This window comes from Halteromyces radiatus, assembly GCF_025201355.1.
Source record: "Halteromyces radiatus strain CBS 162.75 chromosome Unknown BX664scaffold_4, whole genome shotgun sequence".
Taxonomy (NCBI): Eukaryota; Fungi; Mucoromycota; class Mucoromycetes; order Mucorales; family Cunninghamellaceae; genus Halteromyces; species Halteromyces radiatus.
The window spans coordinates 2,995,951-3,011,977 of record NW_026251690.1 but is presented as its reverse complement, the minus strand read 5'-3'; the positions used below and the strand labels follow the sequence as shown (position 1 = coordinate 3,011,977).

General features: G+C 33.0%; 6 protein-coding genes across 6 annotated transcripts; 2 read left to right on the top strand and 4 right to left on the bottom strand.

The window, feature by feature from the left end:
- Positions 1 to 2,345: 2,345 nt before the first annotated feature.
- On the top strand, positions 2,346 to 4,113 carry BX664DRAFT_334058 (transmembrane amino acid transporter protein-domain-containing protein). Its single transcript, XM_051545636.1, has 3 exons — positions 2,346 to 2,541; positions 2,625 to 2,716; positions 2,868 to 4,113. Exons 1-3 carry the CDS (start codon positions 2,487 to 2,489, stop codon positions 4,017 to 4,019), a joined length of 1,299 nt encoding a protein of 432 aa, XP_051400685.1. The 5' UTR covers positions 2,346 to 2,486; the 3' UTR covers positions 4,020 to 4,113.
- A 957-nt stretch (positions 4,114 to 5,070) lies between these two features.
- On the bottom strand, positions 5,071 to 6,085 carry BX664DRAFT_142923 (uncharacterized protein). Its single transcript, XM_051539859.1, has one exon. It carries the CDS (start codon positions 5,855 to 5,857, stop codon positions 5,219 to 5,221), a length of 639 nt encoding a protein of 212 aa, XP_051400684.1. The 5' UTR covers positions 5,858 to 6,085; the 3' UTR covers positions 5,071 to 5,218.
- Positions 6,086 to 7,135: 1,050 nt separating this feature from the next.
- Positions 7,136 to 8,725, bottom strand: BX664DRAFT_365656 (uncharacterized protein; the record flags this gene model as incomplete). The annotated part of the gene is made up of 8 exons (XM_051548483.1): positions 7,136 to 7,210; positions 7,276 to 7,376; positions 7,462 to 7,619; positions 7,683 to 7,924; positions 7,991 to 8,045; positions 8,119 to 8,187; positions 8,266 to 8,531; positions 8,615 to 8,725. 8 exons carry the CDS (start codon positions 8,723 to 8,725, stop codon positions 7,136 to 7,138), a joined length of 1,077 nt encoding a protein of 358 aa, XP_051400683.1.
- A 1,270-nt stretch (positions 8,726 to 9,995) lies between these two features.
- BX664DRAFT_142884 (uncharacterized protein) lies at positions 9,996 to 11,392 on the bottom strand. Its single transcript, XM_051539858.1, has 4 exons — positions 11,201 to 11,392; positions 10,646 to 11,092; positions 10,262 to 10,550; positions 9,996 to 10,201 (listed from the first exon to the last, which is right to left on the bottom strand). The coding sequence occupies exons 1-4, from the start codon at positions 11,357 to 11,359 to the stop codon at positions 10,098 to 10,100; spliced, it is 999 nt and encodes a 332-aa protein (XP_051400682.1). The 5' UTR covers positions 11,360 to 11,392; the 3' UTR covers positions 9,996 to 10,097.
- A 189-nt stretch (positions 11,393 to 11,581) lies between these two features.
- Positions 11,582 to 12,639, top strand: BX664DRAFT_334047 (uncharacterized protein). The gene has a single exon (XM_051545635.1). It carries the CDS (start codon positions 11,605 to 11,607, stop codon positions 12,475 to 12,477), a length of 873 nt encoding a protein of 290 aa, XP_051400681.1. The 5' UTR covers positions 11,582 to 11,604; the 3' UTR covers positions 12,478 to 12,639.
- On the bottom strand, positions 12,639 to 15,296 carry BX664DRAFT_334045 (WD40-repeat-containing domain protein). Its single transcript, XM_051545634.1, has 2 exons — positions 14,204 to 15,296; positions 12,639 to 13,977 (listed from the first exon to the last, which is right to left on the bottom strand). The coding sequence occupies exons 1-2, from the start codon at positions 15,154 to 15,156 to the stop codon at positions 13,062 to 13,064; spliced, it is 1,869 nt and encodes a 622-aa protein (XP_051400680.1). The 5' UTR covers positions 15,157 to 15,296; the 3' UTR covers positions 12,639 to 13,061.
- Positions 15,297 to 16,027: the final 731 nt, after the last annotated feature.

Here is a 16,027-nt window from a genome sequence, read left to right as displayed (position 1 = left end):
AAAAAAAAAAAAACATTGCTTACCATTCATACTAAGACATTCCAATAAATAAATAAAAAACAGTGAAAAAGAAAAAAAGGTTGGGAAAAAAAAATAGGAAACACTTTTATATTTATGATTTTACCCCCGACCACAGTAAAAAAAAAAATTTTTCTTTGACTGTTGATATTTTCAATATCCATCTACTTTATTGGCTGACTGAGTGCTTATTGACAGTTGAGACAAGCCACAAACGTAACAAGTACTTTCTAGAAAATAACACTCATTTACTATACAAGGTTGTCATAGCAACAAGTGATAAATACATCTATTTATGTATATTATTTAATGATTACTTTCTCTTAGTGACTAGTAATATATCAAATTTTTTATTGTCTTTTTTTTTTTTTTTTTATCTTTCGTATGATTCTATGGAAATTCTGATCAGTCAATCCATTTGGCCCAGGTAGCTGTTACCTATTTTTTTTTTCTTTCGCCTATGTATTGACCATTTTTGGAACCTCCGCGAAGTCGCGTTCAGTCCTCTCTTTGGTTAATTGCCACTGCCATTCTTTTTTTTTTTTTTTTTGGTACTTTCGCTGATTTCTCTTTTGGATTCTTTAATAAACACTCAAGTCAATATCTTCGCACAATAACATCATATGAGGTAGACATATACTTTTCCATACTTTTGTAATTCAATCAAAAATCATCATCATTGTACCAAATTTCGGTTGAAGATACATGAAGATATTCTCTTTCTCTTGTCTTAATAACAATTTATACCTTACCTCCTAATTTATTGAGTAAATTAAAAAATAAGAGTCAATTCAGTCATCCCAATAACGATCATCATCCAACACAACTATCACCATTAGATTCTTTCTTAAAAAAGTGGTCTAACAATATCTAATCCTATTTTATAAAAAATAAAAAATAAAAAAGGAAACTTTAAGTAGGATCAATCGAATGATATATTCATAGTATTACCCAATCATCAAGCTAATATATTTATCTGTTACATTTTAATAAAGTTGTGATACAGAGATAACAATGAACAATAAAAAAAAAAAAAAATAGCGAAAAGGAAACAGGTGATGATGTTAGATGGCATCACCTCATTTGGGAAATTCCCTTTTATAGCGTGGATTCTCCGACGGATTAATTCGTTTCGTTTTTGACAGGACAACCTTTTTTTTTTTCTCATACTCGAGGAGGATGATTAGGGGGAGATGAAGATGGATGTTAAAGTGAGCGTGTGAAAAGAAATGAATCTCATGATGTGTAATCCCTGCCTCTTTAACGTTCAAGATCGTTCCGGAATTTTATCTACATTGAAGCACTTTTTTAGATTAACATATAGATCATTGCTTATCATCATGGAAGTTATTCCGATTTTAAGATTTTGGGATTGTCCTTTTGTTGGAATGACGTGGAATCACCCATATTATATAATCATCATCATTCATCATCATAAAAAAAATAGAACGATTAAAGACTGGTCATAATCAAGCTCAGTGGAATCATCAAAAGAAAAAAAAAATATAAATGTACGATGAACAATTTCATAGTTTTTTTTTTTTTTTTTTTTGATCATAATCAATATTGTTGTTGCAATACTTGTTAATCAACGTTGAACAATAAGCGGTTATTCAAAAAAAAAAAAAAAGAAGATTTGGATGATCATTGAGAAGTTTGGAAAGTAAATGATGACGATTGGTACTATTAAAATAGAAGATGATGGAGTTTGAAGCAAACGTATTTTAAAATAGTACTTTTTGGGGAATGAGCAGAGTGTAACTGATCTTGTTCGCACGGTAACTTTCTTTTGTGTGGGAAACGCAAAAGGATTCTTCTCAATTGAATGAATCGGGGCTGAATCTTGCTTTTTTTTGGATGATCCTTTTTAGTAAGTTGGAGATTAAAGGAAGTTAAGTAAGAAGGTGGGGGAAGATAATGGACTCCGCTTAAACCGGACAAGATGATATCAACCAACAAGAATATAGAAAGAACAATGAATCATCACCAGTTACATTTGGTTGGACTCTTTATTACCTGGGTATTAAAAAAAATATATCCCCTTGATAAAAAAAAAATGACATGATGAATCAAAAAAAAAAAAGAAAAAGAAAAAGGAAATAATAAAAAACGTGGTTTTGTTGATATTAGTTAAATGACCCTGAGCAACAATATAGTATAGTTTAAAAAAGAGGGTGAGAAAACTTTATCTCTTTTACTAAAAAGGTAACTCCGATGGTCATCTTATTTTTGATTGGATCAATTTATTTGTCTATAAAACTTGGAGGTTTTTTTGGAATTCTTTGAATCCCAATTTTTTTTCTTTTCTTTCCTTCATCTTTTTTTTTTTTTTTTTTTGTATTCTTCCATCTTACTGTATTATTATATTTATAATCATCCAATACCCCATTCTGTTTTTTTTTTTTTGATTGATTATAATCATCCACATACATATATATACATACGTCCTATAAAAAACACAATTCATCATGTCATCCATCGAAAAACCATCATCGACAGAAAAACGATTTGACATAACTAGTGGTAAAATAAAAAAAAATGATGAACGATATATGCGATATATATATAAAAAAAAAGGATATTCATTCAATTATTATTTTGTTTAGTGGAGGAAGATTATGAAGCATCTATTAGAACTAATTCTGGTCATGGTCAATGTTCATCCTTCATGGCTTACTGGAATGTCGTTTGTGTCGTGGTAAGGGGAAAAAAAAGAAAAAGAAATTTTACGAGACTGAATCTCAAGATCTCATCCTAACCACTTATGTTTCACTTTGGCTAATTTATTCTTTTTTTTTTTTTTTTTTTTTTTTTTGTCTTTGATGAATGTTTTACTTTTTTTTTTTTAGGCTGGTACTGGTACACTTGGTTTACCTTATGCTTTACGACAAGGTGGATGGTTCGGTTTATTCATTTTATTTCTCTCTTGGAGTATGTCCATTTATACTGGGATCATCCTTGTAAAATGTCTTTACGCAAAACCTGGTCATCGAATGTCAACGTTCAAAGAAATATCAACCACTTGTTTTGGCAAGGTTGGAGGATGGGTCACTTTCTTCTTCTTGGCTTGGATTCTTCTCGGTGCTCCTACTCTTTATATGGTGTTAGCTGGTCAAAATTTAAGTCAACTATGTCATGGTACTGTAGCTGAACTCAATGGTACCTATTGGACCATCATCATGTGTGTTGTCATTGGTATTCCTTTTGTCCTAGTCAAATCCATGAAGGAAGTGGCATGGATGAGTGCTTTTGGTTCAGTTGCTACGGTTGTTGTAGTGTTGATTGTTTTGATCATGGCTTGTATGGATGAAAAGGCTCAAATGGCAAAAGGTGTTGTTCATGACGGTGTTATCTGGCCTCAATTCCCTGCTGCCTTGGCAACTATCTCGTTCAGTTTCGGTGGCAATGTAATTTATCCTCATGTTGAAGCTTCCATGGCAAGACCCAAACAATGGCCCTGGGTAATTGGTGCTGGTCTTTCCACTTGTGCCTTTTTATATATTTTGTGTGCTGTGCCCGGTTATTACATTTATGGTCGCGACACTACAAGTCCCATCTACAACAATCTTCCTGCCGGTGTTGGTCAAACAATCGCCATCGTTCTTATCACCCTTCACGTCTTGATGGCCGCACCTCTTCTCACCACATCCTTGTCACTCGATTTGGAAGATATGTTCAACATCACTGTCGAACGTTTTGGAAAATGGAAAGAATTCTTCATCCGTGCTTGTCTTCGTATTGCCATCATTGTGATCGTCGCCATCATTGCCTGCTTTGTACCTTACTTTTCCTTGTTGATGGGTTTGATTGGTTCCTTCTCTAATTGTGTACTCATCTTTGTCTTCCCTGTCCTCTATTACTTCAAATTGACTGGTTTCCGAAACAAGCCCATCTACGAAATTGCCTGGTGTTTCTTGACTATTGTTCTCGGTATTGTAGGTTTGATTTTTGGTACGCGTGATGCTATCCTTGGTTTGATAGACGCCACTCAACACAAATAGATACTCCTTTCTTTATTATGATCCCTTTCCTTACTGTGATCTCTCTCTTTTAGTGGATGCTATTATTATTATTATTATTATTATTATTATTATTTTGTATTATCACCCACCTTTTTTTTTTCTTCTTCTTCTTCTTATTATTATTATTTGTTTGTTTGTGATTATTCGTTAGTTAGTCTTTTATGAAACTGTATTCTCCGGAATCTTTTTTTTTTTTTTTTGTTATTATATTTATATCGTGTACATATCTCAATTGGCCAGTTTGAAATAAATGAATTCTTGTATTTTTACTTTCTATGAAACAAAAAAAAAAAAAAAAAAAAAAAAAAAAAAAAAAAAAAAAAAAAGAGACGGTAAATATATGAACGCGTTGCTGGATGAGTGGATAGATAGTATGTGATGATGGATAATGGATACATCATTTCTATAACAATTCCTGACACAAATGGTTGCTAAAAAGGAAAAAAGTTTCGATCAGATTCAATAAAAGAACTTTGTGAAGATATTTAATATTTATTGTAACAAGGATTTTATTATTTTATTTCAATAACTCTACAATATAATAAGAAATAGATCATCTATAACTATTGTTTGGCACCAGTTGCAGCTAGCTGTGTACATGATAAACATAAGGATGTGCGTACCTAAGTGATAAAGAACATTGTGAGTTTCCTTTCTTTTCGTGTTTCCTTTCCCCTCTTTTTTTTCTTACCCACTATTTTCTTTAGAAGTTGCAAATCAAAGATTTTCCAATCGATTGTCCTAGTGAATTCCATTACCACGATGAATCATTTTGTTTTGTGTATCTGCAGAAGGTGGTGCGATGAAAATGATACAAGACGAAGGGTTTCTTTGTGCTTTCTTTGGTATAATAGACAGCAAGTCAATAGCTGGACCTCATAGTGCGGTCTTGAAAGTTTCCATTCCAAACGTATAAGATGCCGTTTTTTATATTGTTTTCATCGTAGAGAACTTTATAGAGAGTAAATCTGGATGCCCAAGTAACATACAAGACGGTGCACATGCATAAATCACGGTTATGTTGGTAAAGTAGCAGATTCTTTTGCAAAGGATGTACTTGTCGGCCGCCTGTTGGAGTATAAAAGCTTTTTTTTTATATTTCAGTGATCGCACTAACGCCGTTTTTGGTGATTTCGTAGTCGATAAAGTCGTATCCCCTGGAGAAGTGTAGTAATTTATCAGAAGTCGCTATCGGCTAGAGTAGGAGGTGCTGGGAACGGCTTAGACATTCTTAGGCGTTGTTCAGGGTTTTCACGATAATAACTGATTGATTTTCGAATGTTTTCGGAAGGGGTAACCGATTCAAGGTTTTCAATAGAATTGTTGTTGGTTTGGTGATCCTTGTGGCTAACTATCAATGTTGGTTGAATACCTTCGGCGCTAGGTAGCATAAGTACGTGATAGCAGATAAACCAGGAGAGATACAGCGGAAAGGAATGGTGAAAAGATATCCACACAAGAATGGAAACTGCTATGGCACTAGGAAGATACAGGGTAAAAAAGTACATTACGTTTTTCAGTTCATTCTTCACATGACCAAAAGATGAGAGTTCAGTTTCCTTTGTCTTGTCGGTAACACTGTCCCGTTTTTTTCCCAGTTGGTAATATGTTGCCCTTTTAGCTAATAGTTTTGCATAGTATATCCACACAGGAATGGAAACTGCTATGACACTAGGAAGATACAGGGTAAAATTGACTTCGTATGTGTACTTTGTTGAATTCAGGAAAGATAAAAAGTGAGTTTTTGAAAGAGAAACCAAGAAGGAGAGGAGAAAACCGTAAAACAGGAACTGGGACCCCGATTTCGCTTGAGCCATTAGTTGAGTGTGCCTAAATTAGAAAAAAAAAAAAGACAATTCAGTATTCATGACATTCCCAAAAGTCATTCGATCAATCTTTCATGTTCTTACCCGTAGGTTGTTTATCTTTTGTCATATTGGAGAGATGATACGCCTTATTTTCAGGAAAAAAAAGAAAAAGAAAGAGAAAGAAAACCGCAGTAGAAAAAAAAAAGAATGAAAGAAAAGGGAAAAACAACAAAGAAAAAAAAAAAAAACGAGACCAGGGTGTATTTTTATCATTGCATTGTGAGTTTGCAATCTCCGCTATATCATCTTTTCTTTTTTTTTTTTTTTTAGTATTAGCAACATTTCTCTCTTTATATTGTATTTAATTTATTATCTACTTTATTATTTTTAGTATCTACTTTATCATTTTTTTTAGTATTAGCAACATTTCTCTCTTTATAATAAAGTTAATTACATAAATGTTCTACATTAAATTCTATTATTACAATATCCATGTACTAGGTGATACATGATACTGACTTGTTTTTGCCGTGTTTTAGTTTGATGACTAGATTTTTCTTCTTTTAGTTGTTCTATTTTAAATGATAGTATGATTGTGCACAGGATACTTATTATTGCCATTTTTTAATTTCCATTGATGTGATGAATCATCATTATTATATTGATTTATCATGTTGGCTGATAAAAGAGTGTTTTGACATTTTTCAAAGAAAAGAAGAAAAGAAAAAGAAATTGTTGTTCGGTCAGAGGGTAACTAGAATGAAGTATTTTGTATTTTATCAGAAATTTGTACAGTGACTGACTATAACCATCCATCTTCCATCATCCATCATCCATCCTATAATCATCCAATATACAATCATCCGTTATCACATATCATCAATCATCAATTGTCAATCAGTCAATACTTAAAAAAGAATGGACAACACCCAAAGCTGCTAAAAATATGAAAAGCCTATGTTACTTTTCTTTTGTATCTTTTATTATTAATAAGAAAGTTATTATCAATATGCTGTGTGTTTTTAATGTACTCTATCGACATCACTGGAGGATATCTGAAAAAGTGGTAATGCGACATTCATTTTGGGGAAGTACGATATTTTATAACATCACGAAAAACATTTTCTTGCGACCCCACAAAAAACTTTGAAAACATTGTATAACTAACGATAACAATCATCATAAATCCTAATAATAATAGTAATAATAATACAGTGCATATTTATTGAATATCATAAATAAGGAATAGGTAAAGTAAATAAAGAGATGGGCTAACTACATGGCCAATTACTTATTGGACTTTTTGGCTTGTTCGTCTTGCTTTTTGGATTTGCTATTGGGATCGAAGTAAGGTTTTTCACCCTTAAAAAAAAATCGTAAGTGCATAATAATTCTATTTTCTTTAAATACTAATAATGATACCATACCTGAGGAGTGACTCTCCAGCCATGACGACGACCAACGTCCAAATAGTCAAATATAGGGTTATGGAACGTGACCCTATTATCCCAAATGGCCACAGTATTAGCTATTCATAAGTAGAAGCACAAAAAAAAAAAAAAAAGAGTCAGTCTACTTGATTGAATTAGTTCATGATATGATGTTTTCCTTACTTTCCCATTTCAAACGAACTTGGAAATCATAACCACCATTGATATGAGCATATAAAAAGTTGAGTACCGCGTCTGATTCATGTTTACTTAAACCCACAATATCTGTTGTGAATACAGGTTGTACATAAAGAGATTTCCAACCAGTAACAGGATGAGTTCTATCGAAATAGAAATGAATAAATCTATTGATTTGTCTTTTTTTTTTTTTTTTGAGGTTTTACCTAACTATAGGATGAATGCTTTCTACATGATCACGTCGTACAACATGATTGTTGGCATGAGCTTCATCAAATTGTCTTTGACCAGAATGTTTGGCTTGTAAACCTTCCAAAAATTTTTGCCATGCAGGAGATAATCGGTCATAAGCAGCGTATCCAGATGCCCAAAGAGTATCACCACCAGTAGGAGGAACAATATCCATCTTGAGCAAAGTCACTGAAGCAGGTTGTTCTTCGTAAGACACCTAATAATCATTGATATTTAATACAACTACCCATAGTATGAAATCATCCACGTCATTTATTCTTACATCAGTATGCCATCCATCAGCTGCGCTAGTATTATTGAGATATTCTCTGGGAGACCTATTAGTAGAAAAAAAAAAAAAAGGGAATGAATAAAATGTGATGAATATATATATATATATATTTCACTTACTTTTCATCAAAGTAAACGACATGAACTTCAGGGTATCCAGGTGGGTGACCAAAAGTAGCATGAACATGACTACATGGATAAGAAAAAAAAAAAAAGAGGATTAAAATCTATGTTCAATTAAATAAGAGGATCAATTCAATCACTTACAGAGGACCAAAGGATTTGCCAAATTCAAGACCTTGGTCAACATTGATATCTTGATCACGGAAGAAAACAACACCACGTTCAGCAACCAAGAGGGCTAAATCATCCTTTTGTTGTTCAGTTAATTGAGATAATTGAATACCATGAATTTCAGTACCAATATGAGGAGTTACATCAAAGACCTTGGTAGCATTATCGTAAAGAGAGGCTTTCTTGGGATCACCACGTAAACCACGATCCTTATGTTCAAAATATTCCAATTCAGGGTACTGTTTATTTTTGAAAAAAAAAAAAAAGAAATTGAAGATGAATCACCATGTCATAAAAGTTCGTTTTGATTCTAATCCTTTACCTTTTTATCAGGGTAAACAAGATACCTTCCTTTTTCCAAAGCAAGTTTTTGAAGATCCAAAGTTTGATGCAAATTTTCAGCAAGTTCGTCTACAGTAACGTTGGGAGCCATGATTGATCAGAAGAGAATATACTATAAAAGATTGATTTGTAAATAAAAAAAAAATAAACAAAAGCGTTGGGTTTGATTATCTGTTCGTCTTTTATATATTAAAAAAAAAAGTTCAAACTATCAACATTGTGTATGTTCACACCACAATCGCGCAATAGTTGAAGCAGGATATGTGTTACCTTGCATAATGCTTGAACCAAAGCATAACCTAGCGTCAAATTGCTGAGTTCCAATCCTAGACCTATGATAATCAAAATGCGTCAATCATGGAAAGTATGGCACCATAAGTGGGTAAAAGAATTATCGAAAAGAAAGAAATCACATGAGTTCACAGTCTTTCTAATATATGATACCATTCATTACTTAATATAGAGTCATTTTTGCCTGATTATTTATTCCATTGATTGGTTATGCGTCACCATCTAATAGTCGCCCTCAAAAAAGAGATAACAAAGTCAGCTTGATCATTGATAATCTATTTTTTCATTTATTACCTACTTGTTCGCAGAATATCTCGTTTTCTTTTGTGATTCATATTCCAATCGAGTTTGTTTTCCAGGTATTCTAGTAATAAAAGCTGAATAAATGTCAGATATCTCTTTTTTTTTTTTTTATGTTTGTGATGCAGTACCTAACCTTGTTCAATGATAACCAAAAAAAAAAAAAAAGAGAGAGACAGAATGTTATTACATTCCCACCATATGCATGGACATCGAGAGAAAGGAGATATACCAAAAGAGAAAGAATCCAATCCAGTGCTTCAAATTTCTACCCAGTCGTCCAATGCTAGCCAAGTACCATAAGGGAATAATGAATGAAATGCGTATATTCTTTATTGATAATAATGCTAAACAAAATGAATAATAATGCAGGTGTTAAACTATAGGTAATCGTAGTAAAAACAAAAAGAAATGAGAAGGGGGGTAACTAAAAGGAAAATCATCACGTCTAAAAGTGTAAAAGGGAAAAAAAAAAAAGAAAAAGAAAAAAAAGGGATCAACCACCAAAACCAACACCATCCACCACACGACGATGTTCCACTTCATGATGAGCATTGTAATCCAAGTGTACAAAGGCACGTTCCACATTTTCCATCATTTCCAAAGCATCTTGTAAAGCTTCTCCAACATCATGAGCTTCGTGAAGAGGACAATCAGGAGGTAAGATAATGTCAATTTCAACCAAAAGACGATCCCCGTTATAGTATGCACGAACTGTATCTACTGCTGTAATTTTTGTCGAGAACCGATATGCCATATATGTCAATTGTTTCAAATCTTCTGAACTAGCTGCCTGTCCTGTCAATCGTCGGATATTTTCTACCGTATAATAAATGTAATATCTTTAGTAATAATAATAATAATAATAACATTTACTTTATCTTACCTAATAAGATTTGCATCCATTCATATATAATATAAAGAGATAATATGATAGCACCCACAGGATCCAACCATGGCATTTTGGCCCAAATACCTATATATATGATACAATAATATTAGTTTCATAAATATCAATTATAATTCTTCTTCTTACCAACAATAGGGAAAATAGTACTAGCAATACTGAATACAACATCATTTTCATGATCATGAGCTAAAGCAGTGACACTTGAACTTCCCTTGATTCTTGCACACCAAAACCAAAGAATTGCCTTGATCACAATATTGACAAAAAGTAGAATCATAGCACCTATACTGAGATCTAATTCTTCGCCTGCCTTTTCAGGATTTGTCAATCGTTGAACTGAGCTCATCAATACTTGAGAAAATGAAGTAGTGATGATCACAGCAAATACAATAATACCCAAGGGTTCCATTCGTGACTAAGAAGAAGAAGAAGAAGAAGAAGAAGAAGAAGAAGAGAGAAGAATATGAATGCACTTTTTTTTATTCGATCATTTTTTTTTTTTTTTTTTACCTTGCCAACAGGATAAGTATAATAATCCTTTCTTCGAATAATACGAACAGTAAAAAAGATGATGGCATTGCTGACAATATCCAAAAAGCTTTCAAATGCCGATGCAAGGATGGCCATAGAACCAGAAAACAATGCCAAGAATACTTTGGTAGCAAATAATCCAAGATTAGCGACAAATGAGAGATTGATAGCTAAGTGAATTATCCACAAAGGTGATCGTTTTTCATTGCCTGATACTTGTATTTCCGAAGACGATAATAAAGGTGCAGTTTCATCTGTTGACATGTCATTTCTTTGGTGATGTTGTAATAAACTAGCCTTTGGTGTTTCTTCGTCAAAAGTCTGAGGACATTGTAAGGCACCATATTCTTTTGGGGTTACACCATGTTTGAGGGCTTCAATGACACGATCTACTTCCATAAATCGATCGATCATATCATTTTGTTGCTAGAAAAAAAAAAAAGAAAAAAAGAAAAAAAAGAACGTAAGTTTCGTAGTAAAAAAGGAAAGATAAATTTCTTTTTCTTGTTAAAAAAAAAAAAAAAAAAAACTTACATGATAAAACTGTTTGACTTGTTTACTTCGAATGGTAGAAAGTTGTTGCTCGGGAACTCGTAATGAATCAAAGTTGACAGGTGGCGGTAATGTAGAAGCTGCTAAAGCAACTAAACCTTTTTGACAGCTTCTACGTCTATTTGCTTGGGAATCAGTCATAATAGTGATACAAAAAGACAAGGAAAAAAAAAAAGAAACAGAGAGCAAAAAGAAAGAAAAAAAAAAAAGACGCGGAGCTGGAATTTTGCAAGGAGAAGAAAAGCTACAAAGTTACGAAAAAAGAGATCGACCAATCAAAATGATCCCTTATCATTGATATTCCTGATTATCCGCTCCTTTTTTTTTTTTCCCTCTTTTCCCTATCTATCTATATATTTTTTCTTTTTTTTTTTTGTTATCAGCAAATGAATTTCTTTTTATCAACAAAAAGTATGAGGAAACTTCAAAATAAAAATTTATGCAAATCTAGTCGTCAATTTCCTAATTCGGTTTTCTCTTTCAATAATTTACCAAATGAAATACTCTGCAGAATCTTGTCTCATGTCCTCATTGCTGACTTGTTACTTTTATATACCATTCCATCTCTGAACATGATGGTAGTCAATGAATTAATATCAAGGTTTAAAAAATGTCAACTCGGTATTCGACTTTATTTTGACCAAGAAGCTCGATGGAGATACACTTTGGATATGAAACTACAACTTGTTAAATACAATAGGAATACACCCAGACTCTATTTTATTCCCATGGCATCAACAAGAAATGAAATGCGATTTTATACCTCCAAGATTCTTCGACGTCCATTTCTTTACAAAGTATGCTTGATATCCACTTATGATGACCTTTCCACTCTTCCTGAAAATCTTTTGAATAAAAGTCTTCCTTTAACTATCAAACAATCCAATAAACGACTCTACAGCTCCACAACAACAACAACAACAACAGTAGCACTTGGATATGGTGTTAGTGAGACTCCTTATCAGGTGACAAAATCAAGACCTGGTGAAAGATGGATCCAACCATGTGTCTTTGAGTGTGACCTAGACTGGCTTTGTCAAACAAAATCTACTCTGGATAAATGGTTCGATCTTTTACCACATTGCAAACCAACAAGACGAAAGATGACTGATCTTCATTTCACAAGGACCGAAAAATTACCTTCTGAATCTCCTGGACAAGTGGCTGAAATAGGTATCTACTCTTCTTATGATGATCAAACAATTCCTAGATACAAGACCGATACTTCCATTCTAATACCTAACCTTATTGTCCGATGAAACACCAATCTTTTTTTTTTTTTTTGATACCCTCTTTCCATTTTAGTTTAGTTCATATATAGTTTTAGTTTGTAATATATTTATTCTCCAATAAAGTCATATTTATATACATATTCATTTTATTTGTTGATATTAAGAATCATCTACCTTTTTCATCATCATCATCATCACCATCATCATCATAATCATCATCATCATCAAAAAAGGATCCATGCAATTTTTCATGATCCAATAATAATCTCTACACATCTTCTACAACCAATCATCATCTATGTATATAAGAGCATTTCTTTATTAAATAAAATAAAACAGGTAAACCGACATCGAAAAAAAAATAAAAACTAGTCTAGGTAAAACAATAAAGGATGGTCGAATGTAAATAGGGCAAATTGAATTGAAAAGGGGGGGAAAAAAGCAATGGCATTGTACAAAGAGAAAATGGAATATATGGGAGTAAAAAAAAAAAAATGAACATAAATAATAAGAATAAAATGATGGAGAGGAGAGGGGAAGGAAACACAATGATATAATGAAAAATAAGCGGAATAATAAGATGAAAATATATATATAAAGAAAGGGAGAGATCAATCCATATCCATCATCATCGAATTCGAAGAAGTTGCTGTTGTTACAGTACCGTCATGATCATAAACCTGATTGTTATCAATGTTGTCACTTCCACCTTGATCTTTGTTATTATTATTATTATTATCATCATCATCGTCATCAATAACATCAAAGTCATGTACTTCCATCACTGTATGTAATTCCGGATGTTCACGTTGTTTCAATACTACCGCCTTTGTGTCGTTGAACTGTAATTTCCATACTGTCTTTCCAGGAGTGCTGAAATTTCGAATCAATCTTCCCAACTTGATATCCCATAATTTTACTCGACCATCATTTCCAGCGCTAAGCATTCGTCGATCGTCAAATTGAAGACAAGTTACTGAATTATCATGAGCCGAGATTTGTTGAATACATTCGTAATGTTGAAGATCCCAAACACGAAGACATCCATCAGAGCCACCACTTACAAGAGTCGAACCAGTCAATTGAAGTTGTCCCACTAGAGAAGTATGTCCTTGTAGAGTGGCCAAGCATTGTCCAGTTTCCGCTGACCATACCTTGATTGTATAATCCAAAGATCCAGTGACTACTTTGTGGCCATCAAAAACAATAGCATAGATTTGAGACTGATGACCATCCAAAACATGAAGACATCGCCCCGTGCGGATATCCCAAATGCGTGCAGTTGCGTCGTATGATCCAGATACCACTGTGTTGCCATGAATTTCTAAACACCGGACACTATGTTGGTGGCCCAGTAAAACGTGTAATAATATACCTCGTTCTATGTCCCATATTCGTATAGTCATGTCTCTTGATCCAGTGACCGCCGTACGTTTATCTTTCATCTTGAGACATCTAACTGTTGATGTATGTCCACGAAGCACATGTCGTAATCTTCCAGTATCTAAATCCCATACTCGTACATCCCTAAAAATGAAAATAATAACATGGGTTAATAAAATAAGATGGAATGATGGGCGGGGTATGAAAAGAAAGAGAAGGAGAGACTATCTATAAAAAAAAAGGAATTCCTTTTTGGGTAAGGAAGAAGAGGAGAAAAGGAATAGGGAGAGAGAGAGAAAGAGAAAGTGAAAGAAAGCGAAAGAAAAAAAATAAAAATAAAAAAAAAATAAAAAAAAAAAAGACTTTTTACCTATCACAACCACCAGAAACCAAAGTACGTTCAGGATCATACTTATCGCCACCCTTGAACTGTAAAGCCCATACACCTCCTTCATGACCTTCCAAAGTCCGCACCTTTCTTGCTGTCTGTGTGTCAAATACTTCGATACGATGATTATCACAACCAACGACAATATATTTGTTATCAAATTGAAGAGAAGTAACCAAGGCATTACCAACAAAGACATCATCCACTATTTTGACTCGTCCACCATGAGCCCAAGTTGCTGCAATGTTATATTTTCGTTTAAAGTATTGTCGATAAGAAAAGTTGAGCCTTTGTGTTGGAGGAGCCAGTAATTCACCACCACAAATATTTGAATTACGTCTTTGATATTGATGTTTCATACATAAAGATTTCCAAGTTGCTTCATCCCGTAATAATGAATTCCAAAAAGTAGAAACACAAGCAGCTCTTGCTAATGTTTTGGGATCATCAATAAATGATAAAACATGAAGAGATATTTCAATAGGTAGTTCTTTCATAAAATCGATTTTCAATCTTGGTGCTATCAAATTGTTGAGATAAGTCAGTTGAGTACTATTACAACAGTTGATGATTTCATATAAAAAGAATTGTTTTTGTTGAGGATCAAGTTGTTGAAAAGATGTTTTGAGTTGATGTATATGTTCTAATTGAGCATCATTACAAGTATTTGCGAATTGTGAAAGATGGTCAGAAGAAGAAGAAGAAGATGTAGAAGAAGCAGAAGAAGTAGTAGTAGAAGTAGTTGTACGGGTATCAAAGAGCCTTGGTCGTTGTGGTGTTGGTGTTCGTTGACTTGAAGGCCCAATAAAGTTAAAACTTGGAGGAGTTGCTGGTGGTGATATGTCTTCTGGACCACATATATCCATAAGTGAAGAAGAACCAACCCAATTAGATCGAGCTTTTTTACAGGGAATGGATGTTGCCGTATTATGCATGGGTGTACGTAATTGATATGCAAGATGAAAAAAATAAAAATAATAAAAAGAAAAAAAAAAGTAATAAATAAAGTATATAAAAATATAAGAATAGATGAAAACTATGGATTTGTAGTGCAGGGGAAAATGAAGAAAAAAAAAAAAAAAAAAGAAAGAAAAAAATGGAAATGAGAAAGAAAAAAAAAAAATTCATCGACTACTCTTTTTCTTTCTCCCCCCCTTTTCTCTCCCCCAATTTTTTTTTTTTTTTTTTTTTTTTTTTTACCTGTAGCGCAGGCAAACTTTTATAGCGTTTTCAAAAGTTTTCTATCGGGTCACCAGAAAGATACTTTTCGTGACGTTATAAAAATTAAAATATCGGTTTTCTTAAAATGGATTTCTTTTTACTTTTTTTTTTTTTTAACCTTTTACAATTGATTTACTTCCACTATTACTATTACTACCATTAACCTTTTATTTTTATTTGAAAATATACAACGATATGATGAAAGTGATTGAAGAAAAAGACAATGGCAGTATCAAGCTAGAAGTACTAATTAATATGGAATCATAGGAAGGAAGTAAAAGAGGAATATATTACTATGAAACAACCCAATCGTAGAACGCAAGCAAAAGGTAAAAGACCAATTTCCACATATATACAATACTTATCATACTTCTCAGATGTTTATATGGGATGAAAGCACAAGGATTCTTGATATTGGAAATGTAGTTGCAAGGTCTCAAATAATCAATTGTGAACAAACGAATGTATATTCTGGGAATACGTGGTTTTGGATTAGGATACTAGGATATGTTAGTAGTGATATTGGTTTATAGTCGTCACTCGGATTGTTAATTTTTTTTTTCTTGTTAGTATATTAGTTATTGT